The 25842-nt window shown below is 40.4% G+C and overlaps 1 protein-coding gene across 1 annotated transcript; it reads left to right on the top strand.

Moving 5' to 3' along the window:
• Positions 1-17438: 17438 nt before the first annotated feature.
• On the top strand, positions 17439-21608 carry LOC147603755 (nudix hydrolase 11-like). Its single transcript, XM_086796032.1, has 4 exons — positions 17439-17915; positions 19352-19494; positions 19585-19704; positions 21115-21608. The coding sequence occupies exons 1-4, from the start codon at positions 17471-17473 to the stop codon at positions 21325-21327; spliced, it is 921 nt and encodes a 306-aa protein (XP_086652158.1). The 5' UTR covers positions 17439-17470; the 3' UTR covers positions 21328-21608.
• Positions 21609-25842: the final 4234 nt, after the last annotated feature.

Genomic DNA, 25842 nt, shown 5'->3' with positions numbered 1-25842 from the left:
ATCATTGCTTTGTTGTTGCAGCCACTGCTATCATAACTCTCACTGTTGCCATCTTGGTAACTGGGCTGAAAGTTTCCTCATAAATCAATGCCATATGTCTGTGCATATCCTTTGGCTACCAATCTAGCCTTGTACCTGCTTATGCTTCCATCACTGTTATGTTTTACTTTTTGTACACCCACTTGCATCCAATGGCTTTCTTGACTTCAGGCAATTGCACTAAATCCCAAGTCTTATTTCCATATAGTGCATCCATCTCCTCATCCATAGCTTTCTCCCAACACACATTTCCAACAGCCTCATCAATGCATGTGGGCTCTATAACCTGTACAACTTTTGCCATGTATGTATAGTTATGTGCCACATAACCATCATAGGTAAACCTCTGCACAGGATTCTTCACTCTCCCAGATCTTCGCAGCTTTGCATTCATGGCTTCCATAGCCTTCTTTACACAAGGTGTTCTCATAGTAGCTGGTATCCCAAGATCCTCATCAAGGCTCATCTCTGAGCCACTAGACTCTCCATCAACATGAGAATGCCTTGGAGAAATGTCAGGCATACTAAGGGGCTCAATCACTTTCTCTTTGCCTTTATGTGATGTACTAATCACATTTGCAGGACTGGTATTATGACGCAGCCTGCCACTCCATGGTCTATCAACTAGACCACTAGATGAGGACTCTCCTGGTCCACTCAAAGACTGTGATTGCTGACTTGCATTCTGTGTAACCACATTTCCACTCACATCAGCCCCAACAGCTTCTTTTTTAGCAACATACCAGAGCAGCTCATCTCATCAAAAACGACATCCCTGCTTACCCTCAACTCATGTGTAGCAGGGTTATAACACCTGTATCCCTTTTGCTCAAAGGAATACCCAATAAACACACATTTTTCAACTTTTGGATCTAGCTTAGTTCTCAACTCATCTGGCACATCCACATATGCAATGCACCCAAAGACTTTCAGATGAGACAAATCGGGTTTTCTACTAGTAAACCTCTCCTCTGGAGTTACATCATGTATGGCTGCAGTTGGAGTCCTGTTCTCATGATGTAAACTGTTGTAGAAAGAGCCTCAACCCAATCAATAGCAATGCGGCATATTCTTCTCTCCTATCAATGCTTGCACAATCTCAGCAATGTGCCTATTTTTCCACTCAGCAACTCCATTTTGCTACGGAATGTATCTGCATGTAAACTGTCTCCGAATACCATTCTTCTTCAAAAATTTGAAGAACTCATTGGAGAAGTACTCTCCCCCTCCATCTGACCTTAGGCACTTTACATATTTCCCTGTTTGCTTTTCAACCATAACTCTGAAATTCTGAAAATGAGTGAACACCTCACCCTTCTCCTTCATGAAGTATACCCACACTTTCCTTGTGTGGTCATCAATAAATGTCACATACCTACAGCCTCCCATAGACATGGTCTTCGTAGGACCCCATACATATGAATGCACAACATCTAGTGCATTTCTGCTCACATTTCTGTCACGTGGAAATACATGCTTTGTTTGCTTTCCAAATTGGCATGCTTCACATATTTTCTGCATACCTTCAGCTTTAAACTTTGGCAGCCTTGTCACAATTCCTTTAGTTTGCATAGACTTCATTCTCTGCACATTCACATGTCCAATTTTTTTATGCCAAATGTCTATGTCTGCAATAATTCCTGAACCATTTGCAAACATCGCAGCACTCACTTTAGGCATTCAATGTAAACATTCTACCCACTATGCTGCCTTTTGCAACCAACCTGCACTTATCTTTAAAGTCTTCAACATAACAACCATCAGGATTAAACCGAACTTGCAAACCCTGCTCAATCATCTGGCCAACTGAAACTAGATTCTTTGTTATGTTTAGAATATGAATTCGGAATATGAAGTACATCTGCAAAGGTACTTCACTTTGCCATCCTGCAAGCATAGACAATGGCACATCTCCAACATGGGCCGTTATCTATGCTTGCCATCCTGCAAGCATAGACAATGGCACATCTCCAACATAGGCAATTGGATGAGCAGTGTCATCCCCTATTTCCACAAAACCTGGTCTTTCAAAGTTTTTCAGCTCCTTGAACCACTCCCCATGACTTGTCATGTGGTTCGAAGCACCTCAATCAACGTACCATACATCATCTTTATGTGCTGCTTCAACATTTTCAGACATGGCATTAACAACATGCTGCATAACAAACAACCTTTCATTATCCTCATTGTTTTTGCTCGAGGATGCATGGTTGTTTTGTTGCAATTTCCCATTTTGCATGTCAGCCTACTTCTTTATAACAATTTGCCCTGCACATGTCTAGGCTTACCATAATAAAAGCATCCACGTGTATCATTATACTATCTTTGCCAATTTCCATGACCTCTTTGACTCCCCCTGCCTCTGAATTGGCCTCTTCCACCTGCGTGTTGTTGTTGTTGTGAATTCTGGGACTGTTGTTGTTGTTGCTGCTGGCCATAATTCTGATTACTTGTTCGGCCACCTCCTTGGCCACGTCCACGGCCTCCTCTACCTCGTCCTCTTCCTGAACTTGTGTAGAAGGCCTGTTGCTCTAGACTGTTTTTTTGGTCTTCACCCAAGCTCTTCTCTTCTATAATCAACATAGACACCAAATATGTGAAATTGGGAATGTTTTTCCGAGTATGAATAGATGTCTTGAAGGCCTTGTATTGTGGTCCGAGACCACGTAGATAGACTTCCACCTTATCATCATCATCTACTGAAACACCAATAGATGCAAGGGATTCCACAATACCCTTGATCTTCAATGCATAGTCATTCACAGACATACTCTTTTTCTCCATAGTATGAAGTTCATTCTTCAACTGTATCTTTCGTGCCTTGGTATTCGTTTCATAGAGTTTTACCAAGGTGTCCCACGCCTCCTTGGGAGACTTGGCATCCTATATGTGCCCAATCATGGTGTCCTATATACTGATAGAGAGCCAATACATAACTTTTCTGGATCCTTGGTTCCAATCCTTGAACTCTTTCACATCTAGCAGTCAGATTGATCTCCGGTATCTCCGGTGCCTCTTCATGCTCACCTTCTATATAGTCCCAGCAGTAACCCTTTCTCATCAGGAAATTTGTCAACCTGAACCTCCAAGCATGGAAGTTGGTCTTATCAAGATTCTCAGCAATAATCTAGTTTATGCCATCATTTGACATCTTGCTAGACACACAAATTTTACCAGAAACAGCACTCTAGTTTGTCCTGCACAAAATGCTGTATTTTCTGCAGCGGTACTGTACTACACTCAAATGTCACAACCAGTGATTTTAATGTGCATACATACACCCAATGGCAACTGTTGAGCTCCTTACAGCACACACAATGTCTGCACAACCAATCTGTCTTCTTGCAGTTCTTAAAACAGAGTTCTACAAGAGAATTGATGACTTACCTGCAGTGCTTGAAATCGCCTGCTTTCTGAAAAGTAAAGGTCCTAACGCGCCCGAAACGCGTTTTCGGCCCGGAAATTCTATCCAATAGGACGCTATAGTTGCCCTTTAGCTTTACTCCCGCGAAGAAAGCTCCTCAATCAGAGATCATTTGCCAGTGCCTCTCGTAGAACTCCCCCCGACAACAAGGGTGTAGTCGCCAACACAAATAGGGAAGAGTAGTTGAAGCTCTTACCCTCGTACCGCTTCCTGTGCTTCTCTTGCTTGCAGCTCAGTCCTTAGCATGAACTTGGCTCTGATACCATGAAAAGATGTAGGGGAGAAGAGAGCTTGAGCTCTTGCAAGCACACACACACTCACAAAACCCTAAAAGAGAACACACAAGGTGAGAGGCTGAAAATCTTCTTCTTCTTCACACAACACAACACACCATATACAAAGATAAGAGTACACACAATATGAAAAGGTACTCAACCAAATATATACTAGGGTTCTCTATAGTGTGAACCCAACTAAATGAGCTGACGCTATAACTATGCCAGTCTCTAGAATGGCTGTCACACACAGCCTATCATCTCACTGTATCACCCATGATCTCACCAACCATGGCAGTGGTGTAAGTGTGGAGCCTATCCCCCATACGGGTCATCAGTGTCCACTGCCTCACTAGATAAGCTCGATATCTCAACCTATATTTCCTACATTATGAATGAACTTTATGTGTCTAGCTACGTATTAAATAAACTTTAATGTATCGTGAGAAAATCCTTAACCTTGGTAAGAGATCACCTTCTTGAAAAACTCTTTGCCACAATCGGGGTTGGCAATTTGTGCTAGCTCATGTCTCCTCTTTCTAAATAGCACCTTTGCCTCCTTTAGGGCATCTTTGTAATTCTAATCAATCATTTCAGCATTTTAATTGTATTCTCTACTCCCTCGCTCAAGCAAGACATTGACCTTCGCTTGGTATGTGGCATCGAACTCAAACTGCAATGCATTTCTATTTTAGAAACATCTTTGGAAATTAAAAGATGACTTTATTGTAGTGTGTTTATCAGGCGCACACATACCTTGAACACCAATTGAGACAGAAGTGCCATGGGAAGCTTCAACCACTTTGATCTGTTAGGCCCCCGATGCCTAAGAGCTTTCCATGTCGATGCATGATCCTTGTCACTAAACTTGGACAACAATGACTGTGGATCGGCAAGTCCCACATGCTGCTGCATCATGAATATGTCATGTGCCATTGTGTTTGTCACATGAATGCTAGTCACCCTAGAAATTTTGCATACATAATAAATTAGGTTAATGATCACATATAAGATGTTTGTTCATTTCAATCATAAAAAAAAAGATACAAGTCCACTTACTTATTTATCATGCGTAGCACCATTAGAAACTTGGCCTGCTTCCCCTATACGAATGGAACCACCCTATAATTCACCTTTGGAACCTTCTCTCTATCAACTCGAGAGGTTCTTGCCCATTCTCGCCATGCTTTCAGATGATGGTTTCCATACCAAACAACAAACATCTTCCTGACCATGTGTTACCATCCTTCTGTCTACTCTAGTATCATGTCAAACTCTCCAGACAATGATAGGTCGTGGGCCAACTGCACTTTAACGGTTGAATGGCAGGGGCTCTTGGTCGGGAAACTCTCGAAGACAATGAATGCTGCCATTGCTGTCTGTATGTGCTCTCTTCCATGCTTATAATCAACCCTTCGATGCAATCCTCATTCATGCCGATTGCAGGGTTTACAAGGAGGCAATATAAAGGCACTCTAGGAAGGCAGTGTTGATTATCAACCAAGTGATCCTCCACCCAATTCATGGAGATGTGTCGAAACTCTCCTTTCTGGACTCCTTTTCATTAGAAATCGTGGCACCACTACTGGCAACATCAGGTAGTATAGGAGAAGGCCTCGTACCCAATATTGCTTGATGTGGTAACTTTTGGCATGCCTACATCCTGCCATAGTGCAATCTTGTCTAGATTTTCGATGAAGCCCTTGGATTGTAAATGCGTTTGAGGAGGCATTATGTTTTGTTTCCTTCTATGCAGCAGGGAGAGGTGGTGAGGTTGTGAGAGTATGCAGCAGAAGGAGGGAGGTGAGGGTTTGAGATGAAGAGATTGAGGGGATCTGGAGTATTTGAGAGGGTGACGATTATGTTTGAGAGGGGATACGGGAGAGGAGGGTTTGAGAGGATGAGATAAGGTGTTTGAGGGAGAGAGGGCGAGCAAAGGAGAGAGAACATAGGGGACGTGGTGCTTTTTGTTAGGGGGCATGGTGGGCTGAATGAGTCGTTAAATGATGCCTGCATACGGTGGTGGCAGGCGCCACATGTATTGCCCAAGGTCGTGCAATACATGTGGTGCTACCATGTGTGCTACATGAGTAACACACGTAGCAGTGCCACATGTATTTCCCAAACTTGAGTAATACACGTGATGGTTACGTGGTGCTGTCACGTGTATTACTTGCACATGACCCACTAAATACCACACTCAATACCAAGGTATTAACCAGCCAAGTATTAGGCTGTTATGCTATTTAAGGGTATATATATCTATATATATATTTCAATGATTTTTACTTTATTCCTTCATTTTCAAGTAGTCCAACACACATACAGAAACACATAAACATCTCATTGGTAAAGCCCTTCTAGACTAATGCTTGAACAAGCAAGGTGACAATGCCCCCTTTGGATCGTAGCTTCTGAGGACTTTCCACATGCTCTCCACTATTAAAGTCAAAGGTAACTCCTCTTTTAAGAGAGAAGGATAGTGAAAAGATCAAGGGCTCCCCCTCCACTATAGCCACCTACTCACACGGATAACCACTCCTAACATGCTCTCCACTATTAAAGTTAAGGCAGCCCCTCTTTTACAAGAGAAGGATAGTGAAAAGATCAAGGAATCCCCCCTCCACTATAGCCACCTAATCGCAGATAACCACTCCTAACATGCCCTAAACCGCATTCTAAATTATCTTTAAGTATTATCATATCTTTAATCATTCTTAATACACACTAATGAGTATATTCAAGCACTAAGAATAATCGCATGCTACTCAAACTTCTCCTTAACCTACTTTTATGCAATGAATTATGGTGTTTTTTACAAAGCATCTACCATCACATTAAACTCAATTAGAATTAAAATTTCCATGCCATGAAAATTCAATAAAACAAGCATATTCTCTTCACAAAATATACTAAAATTCATTACCCATCTTTAATTAATGATCCTCCATTAAACATGCAATTAGTATTACTTTACACTACAACCATATCAAAAAATTATTTTCTAATAAATCCCTATGACATTAAAAATAAACATATGTTTGTTTTTAAAGTTTTTGCGAATTCCTTTTGGTTTACCGTTTATTAATTTTCTAAAATTATACCTAAAACCAATGAAAAATACATAATATTTATTTAAAAACCATTTAAAAAAATTAAATCATAAACTAAGCTTCCATTATAGGCAAACACACTCTTAAGTTTTAATAATTATTAAACATATTTATCTATTTAGTCTTAATTATCTTCTAATATCCAGATTTAAAAATACCACTTAAACCCTCAAATACCACATGATAGCTTTATGAAATACTCAACACTAAACTCATTCACTAACCATGGTTCTCGAAAATATTATTCCAAAATAGTGAATTTTCATAATTAATATTTAAATAGCAAAACTACTCCAATAATTATAAAATATTAAGTGTATTGTTTATTTATCATGATCTTTCTTGATTTTGAATCAAATTCTAAAAATTATCAATAATTAAAATAGTTCCTTTGTTAAATTACCATCTGTCCTATTTTAGTAATGTGATTAATTAACCCACTAACATGATTAACTTTGGATCAAACTTTATCATTCAATTAATTTTAACATGATAGATCATTGATAAATAGGGTTTCACTAATCATGCATTGAATCTCTTGATAATCACTAATTACTACCATTTTTAACATAAATTAAGAAGAATATCTCCACAAAAATGCTTGATTTTGATGAAAGATGGAGAAAAATGGTGTTGCCACCACAGCCTTGTGACGTCAAAAAGGTCCTCTTCTCATCATCTGCCAAGAACACCAACTCTATCACTAATCCACTCCTAATCTATAATTAAGCAAGTTTATGAAGAAATATAGAGAATCGTTAGTGCTAATTAGGGTAGAGAGCAAACAAGAAGCAGCAAGAATCTCAGGCTAGTGCTCTCCCAAGAGCAAGAATCAGCCCCTATTATCCCTCTTCTTTTCCACGCTTCCTTCTTGAGCAACCGCCTTCAATCGTGTGAAAATTAAAGACTTCTTCCCACTTACTCATGTCCTTTCACATCTCTTATGCCTGGGCAACCCAAAATTTGGTCTTGAGCACTAAAACTAGTCTAGAATGAATTGTACTTTGTATTTTTATGCCCTCATCATCATTCCCTACACATTCTACATCTTGTTAAGGCATAGCAACACCATTCTTACCTCCTGACGCTTTATTAATTTTTCGATGAAATTAGCAAAAACATACATAAAATAGCCCAAAATGAGCTGGATGTCCTAAAAATAGGGAAACATCACCTAAATGATAAAATAGAGAGATTTCCTAAAATTTTCTAATTTTTTCTCTAAAAATAGTTAATTTTGCTATTTTTACCCCAAAAAATAGCTAAGTTTGCTTATTTTTACTCCCAGAAATAGCTAACTTTGCTCAAAAAATATGCAAAGTAAGCCCCAAAATTAGGTGTTATCATTCCCCCCACTTAATTGTGAAGATTCCTCCGGAGCACTGCATCATGTCTTCATTCAGATTCTGCTTCTTCTCGCACTCTTCATAACATCTGCATATAACGAATACCACCAATAACGTGATCTTCTGAAAAAAACTCCCACTCATGCTAATACTAATACTAATCCAAGTGTATAACCACTCCCTTGAAATCCTACTCCAGCTCATAATTGGTCTTGATCTCCATATAGAATTGCTACTAAGACAAACAATAAAGCCTTACCTCTCTTAGAAACTAGTACTAATCCACTCTACACTTAAACACTACTTAACCTATGTCTATGGTTATGACCTTAGTCCCACTACAAAGTATCTTGTCATGAAACTACAAAGTATCTTGTCATGAAACTATCGAAGACTAAATATTCTAACTCTTGTCATATGAAACTATTGAAGACTAAATATTCTAACTCTATAAATAGTATCTAAAGAATTGGGCTACTTTGAAGCTTTAATACCCCAACACTTATTATTTATTTAGCGAAACTTCCCTTTGTCATAATATGCTATATTCTTATAATTCTTCTTTGGAATATAATGAAGTTTCATCACTCTATGGTGTCTTTGTAAAAAAGTTAGCAATGATAGTAGCCCATGGAAGTAAATGTAGTATTGTAATTTTACTTTGGAATATAATGGAAGTTTCATCTCTCTATGGTGTCTTTGTAAACAAGTAGCAATGATAGTAGCCCACGGTGTCTTGTGCCCAACATCTCATAGGTGGTGGTCATAATATGCAAAAGTCTTAGAATATTTGAAGTTTCATCTTGTAGGTGGTGGTCATAATATGTAAAAGTCTTAGAATATATTGGACAATATTTGAAGTTTCATCTTTGTACGCTATCTTTTTTTCAAAAAACATCCTATGAAATCAAAGTACATTGAGAGAAGAGAGAGAGAGAGAGAGAGTGTGTGTGTGTGTGTGTGTGTGCAAAATAGTAGAGAGAGTAAGATTAGAGAAAGACAAAAAGAGTAGAGAGAGAAACCGCTCGCCTTAAAACCAAAAAGCACTCGCCAAAAAAATACACCCGTGTGTCCACATGTTGAGGGTCTAAGAAATGCATTCCAAGGCACATCAAATAGAGTTTCTTGATTGGACAAGTTCACAATTTCATCTTCTTAAAGAAGAATATTGACCTATAGACTTGCAATTTTTAATGAAGCATTTCTATAATCCCAATCAATAGTACATCTATAATGGCCCATCCAATTCTGTTCGAGCAAAATCTCTTCAGATAATTCTCCAAGAGGCATCACAAAGAATCTACCTTCGATTGTTTGGGTGGTCTACAATGAACCCCATTTGTCACATTGCAAAAAAATTGACCATTTGATTACCAATTGGTTTGACCTTAGCATCAATTAAAGATAGAGAAGGTTTCCCAAGGGAGGTCCATGTCTCATAAGACATCAAGTTGTGGACCTAGTTGGCGAGCAAAGTTTCTACCTTTCGATAAATGCAGCCGATAAATGCAACCGTAAAAAAGCAAGTCTTACATCCCAATCCTCGTCTTCCTCAATTCCAACATCTAGCCATGTTGGTTAGGTAAAGTCCCCATCCCTGTTGGTTTTCCCATCTAGAACAAATTCTTAGTACAACCTAATCCAATCACCATTTATTCCTTGAGGAAGCACCACTACTCTTATGGAGGCATGTTCTATTATGGGGTTTTTTATATCAAGCTCTTGGTTCTATATAGGCATAACTTCATTTCTCTTATCATTATAGAACTGTGTACCATAAACTTTGGGTAATGCATGGTAGCTAGTTCTCATCCTCCCCCAAGTTCAAGGAAGCTAGTTGCATCAAAGTTTAGTTCAATAGATGATAGATCATCTATTTATACTTTTTCAAAAAGGAAAACACTCATGGCTTCATCTTCATCACTTCATTCAGTGGCTTCATCTTCATCAATTCATTCAGTGGTAATTGAATCATTATCTTCAAGTGAGTGTTTGGTCATTGGGTGATAACTCTAGTTCCAAAGATTAACCTTCATGATGTTATCCTTCTTTTGCAAGTAGATTCCCAGTCATGGATAATCTTTAATTGTCTCATAAAAGGCCTATCTAAGATCACATTGTAAGTGGGTCCTCCCTTTAATCCAATAGAATTTTCCTCCCTTAAATTTCCTTCTCTTAAATAGACGATGACTTGAATTGGGTCCAATTACTTCTGGAGTTAACTTGCAAACCTTCAACCAGTTGGCTACATGCTAGTTCACTCACCATTAGAAATGTGAGATCAATCACCATAGTCATGTGCCACACATAAAGTACCTATATTTAATTAAGTGAATTGATGCTTTTTCCAACATAAGAGGTGATTTACAAGGTTACCTTCTTTTTGCCTTTGTGTCCATATATGAACTCTAATTATCTAGCTAGCTAGCTAAGGTCCCTATCTAGAGTCAGGAAACTATTAGTAGGCGCACATGAACTCTAATTTTGGACATGTCTAGCTGGCTAGAGTGGGACACTCTTTTTGGCACACATCACTAGTAAAATATCAAATTTTGGATATGTATAGCTGGCTAGAGTGGGACACGCTTTTGGGCACACATCACCAGTAAAATATCAAAAATAAATATTTTTATTTATTCCTAAAATTGACGCTTGAAGATTCCTTTATTTTTTAACATCAAAACTTGGGTTCTTATTACATTAGACCTTAGAGATAAGGAAAACAAGATAGAGAGGCAATAGGGGACCCCTCCTCAAGGTGGTGAGCTTGCCACTTGGGGGGTTTCTTTTTTTTTTTTCATGAAATTTGCATGGTGCAACTTTGTAACTTGTAATAGATAAAGCTTTCAAGATTTGTGATTGAATATAGTCGTGTTGCTACTTCAACTTCCTGGAATGACACAATTCTAAATTAGCATGATTTACAATTAACCATGGGCCATTTTGCTAAATTACATTATATGTACAAGGTTTTCCTTTTTAGGGTAGTTTTTAGCATGCAAAGATGTTTTAATCACCCTTGATTATTTATGCAAACACTAGGGGACATAGGGAACTAGTGGTAGTAGGGAAAGAAACACGATCTCAAGATTTCATAATTAATATCCCTTTCCTAAGATTTAGGTAGCTTGGAACACACTATTACTAGAACATGATGAAAGTGCGGGAGAGGAAAGTTTGGATGCGGAAGGGGAGCTGCTTAGAAACTAAGAGGTTAGCCTTGTTTGCAATCAAAAAGATTCTAAGATATAACAATTTCATCTATGCCATAGCCTTCCATAGAGTGCAGTCTTCAGTGATATCGGACATCTACAAAATTGAGTTACCTCTATTGAAGGAGTACTTGTAGTCTAGATGGAGATAATGGCATATGGATCATATAGAATATGTGAGGGTGGGCTACCACAGACTGCTCAAGGAGAACTTCTTCAGCAAAAGCATAGACAATGGAATATAAATCATATAGAATATGTGAGGGTGGGAAGTCCATGGAAAACCAACTAGTAAGGAGACTCATATGGTTTTCCAGAGGACACCAATTATATCAAAACGCTTACTAAAAGGCACTAACCTAGCAAAACGAATAGATCCACAATACATGCCAATCAAAGGATCTATTTGTTGGTGAACTTACTTTGAGTGTGATAAGCAATAAATTCATTTTTGATCAACTTTCCAAAGCTACTCTGCCCCGTCAGGTGGCGAAGCCATCACCGAGCAATGGATGCTGGAAGTGATGACCATAATCATGGGTGAACACAAAGAATATGATGACCTACATGTCCAAGTCTTGCAATATCTTCCACACAATGGCTATTTGTCTCAAAGGTTTCAATGAGGTAAAGAACTTTTGAGGGTGGCACATATACCACGAAAAGCAAAGTGCAAAAATTATCCTTCGACTTTGCCACCCAGTAACCCGACTCTGAGGTAGATATACAGCTATTATGAGAAAGTTTAATACCTCCTATCCCATCATCAAAGAATATTCGAGGAATGCTTTATGGCAGAGTTTTTCTAGTGTGGCATGTCGAAGATTTTTTGGCCCTTTTCTATCAATCCTTCTCATTCATGCTACTAGTTGTGTACAATAACACTTTCGAGGATGAAAGCTAGACTACGCAAGGGGTTGTTACTCCTTTCTATAGACTCTTTGTAATCCTCGCCCTAGCTTAGATATTTCACATTGTATATGGCTAAACAATTCCTTCCCTCTCCCATTGTTTTTAACAAAGACAAGAAATACATTATTTTTTAAATGAAAGCAGGTGTAGAGGAACAATTCATTTTCTCAATATTTAGAGTGTACATTGCAAAAAAAGGCTATAGTGTAATGTTGAAATAATAGGAAAAATTTATCCAAATTTATAACTATGGCTACATTGCTTATGAAGGCAAATTTCTTCGATAGAGCAAAGAAAAGATCTTGATGGAGATGTCTTCTTGTTGATTTCAATGTAGATTATATATCGAATATAATGTCCATGTGTAGCATGGTTCTTCTACTAGTGGAACCTAAGAAAAGATTTATATGCCTTGAATTTTTTTGTATACTCACTAGAGTTGCCTTTATTATTGGATCTAACTTTGTAAAGGGCAAGCCTGAGTAACTATTGTCATTTTTTAGCCAGAGAGAGAGAGAGAGAGAGAGAGAGAGAGAGAGAGAGAGAGAGAGAGAGAGAATGCATGCTAGAGAGATCAGGGAGGAGAGACGAGAGAGAAGCCACTCACCACTACACTTGCGAGAAGACGAGAGAGAAGCCACTCACCACTACACTTGCGAGAAGACGCTTGCCAAAAATGGTGTTCATAAGAAAATAATATTCATAAGAAAAAAATGTTTTTTTAATGCTTATGTTAATTTATTCTGTATAGTTAGCAAGGCATGCTTTGATAAAACATTTTCTTCTTTTGATAGGATTATAAGACTTTTGTCTTACTAATGTGTACACCTGTGTGTGTGTGTGTGTGTGTGTGTTCCATTATGCAAATTACCACTATCATTGTAAGTGAATGACATTTTGACTAACCTCATGAACCAATAATGAACCAATAATCAACTAGTTTCAACTACATTAAGTTTCAAATAGGTGGCTTGCCTCATTAACTAGCCCCAAATCTAAACATTAGAACCACAAGCATGGTGTTAATTGTCAAATAATCATAGGTCCACACTCATAGTAAGGAACATTAAAATAGCCAAGGGACATTTACCCAACACTCATAGTAAGGAACATTAAAATAGCCAAGGGACATTTACCCAACACGATAATGATTAACCTATGAAACACTATAATAGCAACATGTTGGGGTCCTATTTCAGAAAGATGTCAATGTCAATAATCAATAATCTACCATTAATTTTCTTGCAATACTTTTACCTACCAAACAACCACCCCCAAAACAACCACCCCCAAAACAAAACAACCACCCCCAAAACAAAACAAGTTAGTACTATAAATTTGTTTAAGGTAAACGTAAGTGTTAACACCCTTCCCTTTATGTTATTAATGTCACATCTTTAAAGGATATCTAAAACCATGGTTAGCATTACTTTTTACTTAGACATCAAAGAAATAAGAACTTGCACTTCAAATTTTCCCTTTCAAAAAGAAGAAGAAATATACATATGAGAGTTCAAGGTAAGCAAACCCATTAAAGTTTATGAGCCCATATCATTCCAATGTACTTTAAGGCAAAGGTATAAAAATTTGTAAGCAAATCCTAGTATGGTGTAAACTCTATATATAATTTAATAAACGTTAAATGAAGTCCTATGAATACTTCACCTTAGTTTGAACGAGCTAAGTAGGGTCCAAATAACACCAAAGCAAAAATCTTCTCAAAATAATTAACAATAATAATCTATATCACCATGTACATACACCATATCACCAATAGAATCAAACCTAAACTTACTCAAATATATGAGTAAGTTTAGCACCATATACACCATATGACCAATAGAATCAAAGCTAAACTTACTCAAATAGGAGTCCTCTTGTGTGTGTGGAAAGGTGAAGAACTTCAAGGGTATTAAAAAAATCTACACTTTTTCATGGATTTATTGGGTTTAACAAGGTATTAACGAGAGGGACCGATTAAATTCCATGTCTATGACACAGTGAGGTACATACCTCTATTGGCAAGATTCCCCAACTAGCACAAGATTATTTATGAGTACCTTATAAGGGATTCTCAAACTTTAATGGTAAGGACAAAATGTGTAGGATTATAGCTTTCCCATATCATTTAAGGTAGCGAAGGCTTACCTTTGCCAAGTGTAGGTCTTCAGGCCTCTCTCTTAACCCACTAAAGTGTTTTTTCTTGGTGAACTATGGATGCCTACAAGGACACATCATTCCTAATGAATTGCCTTGGATCAAGAGAAGAAGACATACTTAGGTTGCACCCCTTTACCCACTAGACGGATGTCCAAGTATTTCAAGGCCAAACAATAAGATGTAAGTTGAGGTCGCCTCTCTCTTAAACCCATTAAAGTTTTATTTCTTGGTGAACTATGGATACCTACTAGGATACATCATTCCTAATGAATTGCTTTGGACCAAGAGAAGCCATACTTAGGTTGCACCCCTTTACCCACTAGATAGATGTCCAAGTGTTTCAAGGCTAGACAATAAGATGTAAGTTGAGGTCACCTATTCAATTTTATGTTTCCTTAGTTTTAATGTATAGTTTGAGTGAGAAGATAATTAAGATACTAAGGATTTTAATAATGAGAGCACCTAGCTTGGTCTTACACCCAACTAGAGCATATTGTTTTGTGTAGCACACAAATACTAGCTTCATTATAGTAGAGGCAGTGCTAACCCAAACATCCAAGTTTGACCATATACTATGCTAGCCAATAGAGAGGAACTATTCAACCACTCAGAGGAATGGCATGCTAGCCTCTTGTTAGGCCTCTTGCTAAACCCAATAGAGAGGAGCTGCCACACTAAGAGGAATGGCCTGCTAGCCTCTTGTTAGGCCTCTTGCTAAACCCAATAGAGAGGAGCTCCCACACTAAGAGGAAGGGCCTAGCCCCACAGGCCTTGCAAAAATTTAGGCACTACTGGTTAGGATATCACTTCGTAGTTTTCACTAATTACCAAGCCTTAGAGTACTACTAATCACTAAACAAAAGACTAGGTGTTAAGTGAAGGTGGTTATTGTATTAGGAGTTAGAATTTATGTATCACCTTTAATTCCCCACATTTCCAACCCCTTTGTTCAATCCTTAAAGATGGATGTTCAAAATATAAATCCTAAGATTTGACCTTCCAAAGTTTTACCAAAATTTCCCTGCTTCCTCTATGTGTTTCACCCTACACAATTATATCCACTACTCATAGAGTGACACTGCTCCTAGAGTGACATGTGGTAGTGGAGAGATTTGAAACCTTAAGCTATAGAGCAATTCAAGATTTGGATGAAAAACCTATATATGCTAGAATGGCCCATTCATTACCTCCACAAAGAGAGAGAGAGAGAGAGAGAGAGTCTTCTCCTCTCCCCTCCATGCTTGGGCTTCTTATGGCTCTCCTCGCACACCATGTATGTTAGGCATGTTAGGCAGTTTACCAGGTCCTTCTCCTTCTATTATGTGTGCTCCTTTGCCACTTGTGGCATGTTTGGGCCACCTTGGTGTGCCCGTGACACCAACCTCCTGGTTGCACCTTTGCATTAGCCCATCTATGGAAGAGTAAAGTAAAACATTAGCCTTTAAGAAGGTCGAATTTCCAAAAGACCATCCTCCAAAAGAATGGAACCAACTTAGTAAAACAAGCTATAATTAATTTGAATGGTGTTGTGCCACCAACATTCAAAGGAGAATACTATATACTATTTAGCACAAAAACGTTAAAAAGAACTTTTGGCCCATCATTTAAACAAAGCACATCCAGTATTAAATGTGACATTAAAAAACACTTTTAGCCTATCATTTAATAAACAAAGCACATGTAATATTAAATGTGGCATTAAAAAGCACTTTTGGCCCATCATTTAAACAAAGCACATATAATATTAAATGTGACTTCAAAAAATATATAAATACAAGTATTTAAGAAAAATGATCCAATCATAGCCCTTGATGGCTAACACATTTAGCAAAACCACCTTTGACTGACTCAGTACCGCACTCCTACTCCTACATAAGTTAGGACTAATAAGTGTTGAAGTCTTAGGCAAATAAGCTTGATGCATGGGAGTGTTGAGCTCATCATTTTTCCACCTCATGCTCATATAGAAGCTATTTTTTGCAGTGAATTAAGGTTGGAAACTCACTTCCACCAACCGTTTAAATTTTTTTAATTCATTGGAAAGCTTGGAGCAAGCCCGTAGCCAATGCATGTGCACAACTGGTGTGTAAAGCCAATGGAGGACTTTCAACCCTTCATTGCAAAGCTTGGAGAGTAAGCGCCCTCAATCAATGCATAGGAAAAACTAATGTGTAGAGCAAGTGCAGGATTTTTTCTAGGGACCCAACTCTTGATACCCTATCCATGCGAGTGTTCATAAAAAACTTACAAAAAGCTATATACAATGGACCTACAAAATGCTCATTAATATACAAAACTTAAAGCATTTTCGTTTTAATTTATAACAAACATATGTATTTTTCCATGGGAGTTCCATGGACACTTAGGAAACTACCCCCACCGGCCACGAATCCAACCCTTGATACAAAAATCCCTTGTGTATGCGAGTGGTTGTAAAAACTTACAAACTAGGGTAGAGGGGCCAATATCATGGCCCCCCTCAATTGGATTTTAATTATAAGACCATTCAACTTTTTTTTTTTGGGTTTGGCTGGAAATTTGAAAGTACACTACTCACACACACTAGATGCCATCGCTTCCACATGGGGAGTTTTGAACCTGTCATCACCTAGGGACTCTCAGACTCCTTCCTTACCACTGCACTAATGCGCATTCATTTTCGTGGAGATTGTGCGTCGTATTAATTCAAGAAAAAAGAGGCTTTTGATGTATAGAATTGGGTGGGGCACACATATGAGGGGCCATAAAAATCATCCACTTAAGATTCAGCCAATCAATATGCACTGGCCTGCGTTACTTATTTTGTTGGGAGCGTGGATCTAGTCCATCAGCTCAACAAGCGTGCCATTCGTGTGTAGACTGCCCTACTTATTTTATTTATATAGGTAGAAGTTTTTCACTCAAAATTTTAAACCATTTTTTTAAAAAATGTTTAGTTACAATATAAAAAAGCTTCCCTGAACACTTAGGTAACTGCCCACACCCATCTATGTTGATGGGCTGGTATGAACTTCTGATCTGCTGCTTCAGCGTGTTGGCTCTGGCTTCACGCGTGCTGGGAAGAAGGCTATGTTTCTATGGACATCGATTCTGGGTGATCAACAGCAAAGCGCCTGTGTCTAGGGCTGACGTGCCCTCAATGAGCAGGTCCAGCGCGCCCTTGTCTAGGTCCGACGGCTGGGGAACCCTAGAGCTATGGAAGCGTGCAGAGCAGCGTCGCGCTTACAGTGAAAACCCCTCCAATTCTGACGATGGCAAAGAGGAAATCGCATCCAGCATCGGCTTGCCTGAGTCTGTCGCCGTTTCTAAAAGCGATTTCAGAACGGCTTTCGCTAGAGGGAACGCTGCCGTCCTCGTTTGCCTCTTCCAGAATGAGGACGGAGAAATTCGTGTCATCCTCACGAAAAGAGCCCAAGCTCTTTCTTCACATTCTGGTATGATCAAACATTCTACACATGTATGTATGCATGTGTTGTGTATAGTAAGCCTATTAGTGTGTGTATGCATACATGTATATGCATGTGTGTGTGTGTGAGAGAGAGAGAGAGAGAGAGAGAGAGAGAGAGAGAGAGTTTCTTAACATACGGTCTCATATATCCTCACATTCTGGTATGGCGCTATGTGTAGTATGCCTGTGTGTGTGTGTGTGTGTGTGTACGTGTGTGGCGTGCGTGCATACGTGTGCATGTATGTGAGAGAGAGAGAGAGAGAGAGTGAGAGAGAGAGAGAGAGAGAATTTCTTAACATACGGTCTCATATTTCCTCACATTCTGGTATGGCTAAACATCCTACACATGTGTGTGCATGTGCTATGTGTAGTATGCCTGTGTGTGTGTATGTGCGTGGCGCGCGTGTGCGCGCATACGTGTGCACATGCATGAGAGAGAGAGAGAGGGCCTATGACATCATTAGTGTTATTTAAACATTAACGATGGCATGTAACAAAATCCAAACAAAAATTACATAGAAAAGCCTAACATGGAGATACAGATGAGCCAAACTTAATAGTTGATATTGCATCTCATGTTTTGCAAAAATTGCAAAGATGCAAAACATGTGGTGTTATAGGCCTTTCTTGAAGAGAGTTCCACTACAGGCTGCTTCTTATTGATCCAAGAAACACACCTTGAACTAAGAGTGGAACAATACCGTTGGAGCACATAAGAATGAATTTATTAATCTCTATAGCCGCTCAAGGAGTCACTTGACTTTCGACAGTAATTGGGCACCTATAGGGCTGCGAAATTGGCCCCAAACCTGGTTGTCCAACACAACCTACAAAAGTCCTACTTGGAGGTGCATCACATCTCATGTGTTGCGAAAACTGCAAAGATGCAAAACGTGTGGTGTTATTGGCCTTTCTTGTAGAGAGTTCCACTATGGGCTGCTTCTTATTGATCCAAGAAACACACCTTGAATCAAGAGTGAAACAATATGGTTGGAGCATATAAGATTGAATTTATTAATCTCTATAGCCATTCAAGGAGTCACTTGACTTTCAACATCAAACCAGAAACTTCCTCCTTTGATGACTGATCATAGGGCTACCCTTCTCTTGGTTGTTTGGGAGACAAGCCTCGCTTATACCATTATTTACATCAGACTGCCATATGACTTTTTACATGGCACATTGACTGGTGACATGGCACATTAACAGGGCACGCTGAGTGTACAGGTGGCATGTTGGGTAACAACACGAAGTTCTTGACAAGCTGTATTCAATGAGCATTTTCATGACAAGGTCATGATACAATTGAAAATAATTAGACAGTTTACTGCAAGTATGGTGTCTATCAATAAGGACTATTTTCTTATGTTTGTGATGCACTTTGTATTAAGTTTTTTTATAAGTTGCCCAATGTAACTGCAGGTGAAGTTGCTTTACCAGGAGGGAAGAGGGATAAGGAGGATGCAGATGATGCTGCTACTGCTTTAAGAGAAGCCAAAGAGGAAATCGGGTTAGATCCTTCCCTTGTTAAGTTGGTGACTACAATTGAGCCATTCGTGTCAAAGGTGTGCTATTTTTGAACTCTTATGGTTTTTTTGTCCTACTTTGTTGCAACAAATATGCTCAAGAGCTTTGCCCGTCTTTTGACAACAAAGAAACTATTGAGGGTCACTCCAGTTATAGCATTGCTAACTGAAAGGAGCAAGTTTAAGCCTGTTCCTAATCCTGGAGAGGTTGATGCGGTTTTCGATGCACCCCTTGAGATGTTTTTGAAGGTATGCATATTCTAATTACCAAGGAAGTTATGCGTGTGACTTATGTAATGTTGTGGCGGGAATTGAGATGGTTACATGAAACAAAGATTAAGGTTTCTGTCACAATCCGGAAACGTGTGCACAGAAACTTAACCCTTACATATCTTCATGGCAAAATACATAGGCATCTAACAACACATGAACATGCTTTAAAACCACTGAAGAGAGAGAAAACAATCTGCACAAGACACAGCAGCTGGGCCAGCCCCCCGAGGTCTCTTTATTACCAAACAGAGTTTCTTCTACAAGAAAACGAGTGCCCGAGAGTAAGCACTGCCGGCTGGCACCAGATACATCTAGAAATGATGAAAACAAGTAAAACGAATGCTTGAGACTTTGGTCTCGGTCTTCCAAGAGTCCTGCGGGCACAGACATACTCTAGTACATACTCTAGTACGTGATCACACCCTCTAGTAGTAGAACTGTCCCAAATAACTACCCATGAAGGTCTTAGCTCTGGCCACCCGAAGGTTCCACCCTTAGAGCCACAGGCCTTACATAGGTATAAACACCATTTGCCTTTGAATTCGTCGCGAAGAACCCTGCTGAAATGGACTGTACAACCCTGTTTTCAGCCCAGAATCTTGCCATACAAGTCACCCCAGGTGTAGAGAAGGGTGTCCCCCTTGAGTTCAGCGCCTTTGGAGCATCAAAAACCAGCCCCTATACCTTCTGTCCAGCAGTCGACCCAGAAGTGAGCCAGAAGTAGACGCCTGCACCAGAGAAGAGAGAGGAAGAAGGCGCCTGGGTCTGTAGCACCTGGAGGAGCAAGCAATCAGCCCTTATGTAGCCCTGGAAGTAGTCGACCAGCTCCAACAGTCCTGGCCAGCATGCAAACTGACACCTGTCCTAGAACACACACCAGGGTCTATGCCTACCCTTCCATGGTGTTCCTCCACATGTGTATAGTCAAGAATATGACAGTTTATGACCTGCACTCGATTTGCATAAGAAGGATCTCTCAACCAGCTTCAACCTGCAAAATTCAAATGTCTATTAGTTTAATTGACCTTCATAGAGGGCTCGGCTAACTCACCGCCCAGCCATAGCTCCCCTTGGGATCACCATCTAGGTGTAAGGCTTGAGCCAAACCAAGGCCTTATGCGAGTCTTGATTCCCAGGGTTGCCACCTTTTGGGAATGCCCATCAATGAGCTTTATCCTCATTTGTATAGACCTTAGGTGAGAGTCTTTAACTTTGTCACTTTACACTTGCTCATCAATTAGTAACTTAGTATATATAGTAGTGTCTTCTTGCAAGTTTTCTCATAAATATTCTAGATGCATCTAGAAACAGATTAGTTGTTTTCTAAATGTTTGGCTTGTAGGACTTAAGTTTTCTTTGCACCTTACATGTTGGTGTTTGTTGCAGGACAAGCAACACCGATCGGAACAAAGAAAATGGTTTGGTTATACATATCAACTTCATTACTTCAACCACGAAGCCGATAATCAGAAATTTCTGATTTGGGGCTTGACTGCTGCAATCTTGATTCGGTGTGCTTCAGTAATCTACCGACGGCCACCGGCTTTTAAGGAGTTGCATCCAGACGATGTTTCCAACCCAACTGGACCACGACTGTGATCTTATTTTGATTTAATGTTGTATATTGATTCATAATGCTCTTTAATGTCTATTCAATTAAACATAGAAGTCCCATCGAATTCAAGGGGAAGAATTATAATCTTTTGGGAGTGAAAGACAGTGTCAGCCCACATGTTGGAATCATTTCCATGGTGCTGCATACTAAGTATCACTCAGTTATTTTCATTGTGCTATGGTACAATAACCAAAGCTTTTGTGTGTTAGCAACTATGGGATTGACTCCTTTCATAATAATATGTTTGGTTGTTCTTCAAAACTAAGCAGTATGTGTGCGTAGGCCCATTGACAGGTTCAGTCCCCATCATAGTCGTCAGTCCTGGAATTCAATTCATGCTCGGATGAGCAACAAGTCAGTCCACATATTTAGGGCTATTCAAGTCCGAAGCATTGTACTCATTTAATTCCAGCACTAAAACAAATATACCGCAAGGTTGGGGTGGAACCCAATGGGGTGTCCAATGTAATCTCTCTTTGCCCTTAAGGGTGGAACCCAATGGGGTGTCCAGTGTAATCTCTCTTTCCTCTTCTCTTTAGTGTTAAGTTTAACACACCAGAGGAAATAATTACAAGTCTTAAAACACACAATCTTCTCCTAATGCATGTAATATTGATATCAGAGCTAAGGTTATCTTGAGGTTGTGCATAGGTGTATGATTTTTTCTATGAATGGTTTGTTTATGCTCCAGAAAAAGAAACTATAGAGCCGCCCACTATGAGTGCTCTAGTGGATGGTTTGTCTGTGCTTTGGATAAAGATAGCTGATAAAGATTGATGAGCCGCTAGGAAGAGAAAGTTTTACAAGAGTTTTTTTGATCTCTGATTCTAGGGAGCCTACCATTAAATCGTAAAGTGGCTAACAAAAGCATGCAGTGTATATGATCTAATGTAACAAAGGCATATGACATTTAATTGCTAACTAGCAATTAGTTGATCGTATTTGCATTGATGTTGTGGCAACCAGCTTCTGTGAGATGAAAGAAGAGGCAAGATTTCCGGAGTACTATTATGGGAGTTCCCAAACAATGTGATGGTATCATGGTTTTGAAGAGCCAAAATTCTTTGGTATCATGACAAAGAAGATTATAATTTAGGGTGCAAGATGAAGGGAGTGAGTGTTCATGTATAATATATTGGGTACAAAGCCTTAATATACACACCACAAAGTATGCTATTAAGGCTTCCTAAGATATATACATGACCATGTGCGAGAAGTGGTGGATTGAATAAAAAGAAAGCTAAACTCACACAAGGTCGACTTATTCAATAATGGTAGCAAAGTGAAAATGTGAGATATCTACGTTGATGGAAAATACACATTGTCCATTGGGGTAATATAATGATTTTGGTATGTTTGTCGACCATGGTCTTCAAATAATTCCTTAGATATCTTACTAATGAGTCTTATCTTGTTGTATAGGTGAAGAAGAACAATGACTAAGCTTGCATGTCTTGTACTAATTTGTCAATTTTTGTTGAAGTCGAGAGCTTACCTTAGCCTTTTTGAAGCACGTGTTGTCGGGCCTTGTCTTAAGAGTCGCAATTGCAAGTTTTCGATGTGAGTCTGCTAGTTCATTTGTCGTATTGTCACTCCATTGTTACACTAGAATGCTCCTTTGCCAATGGGTGAAGGAAGAGCTCTCTTTGCCTAGATGGAGGCAAATCGAGATTCGTCTTCATGGTGGTTCTCTCTCACAAGAAGACGTGGGGAAAGAATAAGCTAATGGTTGCGGGAAACCTATAAGCAAACCTATTCAAGCAAGCACCCATCTAGCATGCATAAATCTAATAGCATACAAACAGGAAAGAGTAGAGAAGAGAAGATCTTATGAGTATTTTACTATGTAGTCTAGATGAATAGGCTAATCTAATGGGGATAAGGCTAATCTAGGAAGAGAATAACAAGAGGAATGAACCTAACTAAAAGGAAAAGCAAAGAAACTCAACACATCACTCACACTACACACTCTCACTCCATACTTACCTCTTACTCACAAGCCTAAGCTCAAGCAAATGACAAGCACATAGTAATGAGAAGATGACAAACCCACATACAAGATCTCATCCACAAGCCTCTCACACAAGGAGTGCGCAAGTGTGAGCAAGCTATGCCCAAAAAACAACACACTCTAGTTCTCTTACATGAGCAAGAAGAAGACCTCACTCAACCCTAAGAAAACCCTAAAAAGGAGATATATCAACCTCAGAGTCTAAGATGAGAGAGGGGAGCACAAGACTTAATCCTACTCAAAGGGAAAGAACACAAGATGGACTCCACAACTTGGGCTACAAGGGAATGATATCTTTCTCACCCATGCTCTATACATATAGTAAAATATTGGGCCATCCCATATGCGCACAAGTGCCACATGGTGAGCCCATAACTTGGGCTAGAGAAGAATGAGATCTCACTCACCCATGCTCTATATATATAGTAAAATATAAGCCCATCCCATATGCACAAGTGCCACATGGCGAGCATAGTCGGGTCCACAAAAGATACACTTGAAGCTCAATGTTACCCAAGTATCCTTACCAAAATATAGAACATGTACACCAAATGCATGTGCACCATCATTGGCGAAGGTACGCAGTGCTAAGCTATGGTGTACGGCAAAAAGGTTAACATCCCCACATATCTAATACACATTTGGTCCCACGGATGTGGTCAGATGATGAGATGGCAATGAGCACAAAAAATGGAGGGGGGAAGGACAAAAAAGGGATAGAATTGATGCTAATGAAAGGATGGATCATGCCAAAGATGTGTCGACGTAGAGCAAGATCTGTAAGATATGTCGATGAAGGGGTATGCATGAACACAAAAAGTAGCACCTCCACGCTGGAGATCACCATCTCCCCTCCTTGGTCTGTGTGGGGCTGATCCACCAAGCTCCATCCTGGCCAAAGGCCATAGATGAGTAAGAACATCGGTGATCCGGAGATCCTGCAGATGATGCGATAGCTCAACTACCTGATCCTGTATGGTAGCGGCCACTTACTCTGGATCCCACTGTCCCGGGGGTTACGCTCAAGGAGAAAGAGAAGATCATCGCGCCATTCTATGGCGTAGAGGTTATGGAGTGGTGGAAGACCACATATACCCGAATAGGGGCTATGGTCTCCTCGAACTCGTCTGTCCCTTCCGTCGGAAAACACCGAAAGAAACTATAATCCATAGGCTGCTCCAAGATCCTGGGAGGCCCACTTGGGGACTCAGGTGGGAGAGCCCTCATTGGTGAGGCCGCAATGGTCATCTCCACCGGCTCTGAGAAACGATGAATTAGGCGGCGAATGGTATTCGTTGTCTGTCTCCTCTCGGGGTCAGGGGCTGCAGGGGGCCGACCGGAATACTCTGGAGAGGCAGAGGGGGGTGGGATCGTAGGCACGGAGAAAGAGGAAGGGAAAAATGAGTGACTGCGGGAAGAATCAGAGGTGAGGGTGGGCGGGGAGGCGGAGGGGGAGGGGCAGAGGAGAAGTCGCGAAGAGGAATCGATCGCCACCTCGAGGGGGGGGGAGAGGGGAGAACCCTCTCTGTGACTGGAGGGGGCCCGCCCTTTGTGGGTGGGTGTTGTGATAAGTGCTCGAAATGGTTCTCTGACAAAACTGAATCCTCCTGCATGTTGCTAGCCTGGCGCGCACGGCGGCGACGCTCAGCTCTGGTGCTCGGCCAGCCGACCGGGGACGAGGGCCGACCGTCTGCCACTCTTCGGCTGATGCGTTATCCATGGTCGGAACCTGGTGCTCCGTGGCCTGGGAACCTACTCCTCCCTCGGCTCCCTGATGAGGATATGAGTGGGAAGACGCCGAGGGTATAGACTCTGGCCAGATGACCCATCTGTCTGCAAATAAAGCATTGGCTTGGAAGGCCTGAATACTCCACTTGCTGCATAATGTGACCGCCCTGAAGATTGGGAATATATATCATGTGAGGCACAGAATCCGATGAGGCAATACAAATGCGGAGAGATGGAATCCCCGCTGCTCGTGCGAGGGCAGAGGTAGCAGTGGGGGGGGATTCCATCACTCTCCCGATGGCACCACCAATCACTGGGAGAAGAGGAAGGTATTCCTTCCTGAGGCCTAGAAAAAGCAGACTGTCACGGGAAAGCCTGAAACTCCAGCTAATGGGTCAGATGCCAGGTCGAAGCCGTGCTGCCACTGTGTGCAAAGAAGACCTGGGCCGTACGTAGTGCAACGGGGTTCAGCTGCATGACAAGATCAGATGCCGCTGGTGAGTCGAACTCAACCTGGTAGTAGCCATGCCTCAAAGGATCGGCGATTTTTGCTAGGAGGCTAGCCTGAAGAAGATCTCTGAGTTGGCCACGCGCAAGGCAACTATCGACAATCTTGCATACCAGAGTGGAGGCCTCTAGGGATGCGACAATCATAACGAGAAGTTGCAAGTCCGCTTTTAAAAACGAAAGGCAGGTAATGGCGGCCTCGGTGGGGGGGGGGGAACGGAGCGGATGCCATGGAGTCCTCTTGGGGGCGAAG

Source organism: Cibotium barometz, chromosome 63 (genome assembly GCF_041138505.1).
Source record: "Cibotium barometz isolate CiBa-2024 chromosome 63, ASM4113850v1, whole genome shotgun sequence".
Classification (NCBI taxonomy): Eukaryota; Viridiplantae; Streptophyta; class Polypodiopsida; order Cyatheales; family Cibotiaceae; genus Cibotium; species Cibotium barometz.
Note: the sequence above shows the minus strand (reverse complement) of the source record. Positions and strands in the feature narration are given on the sequence as shown.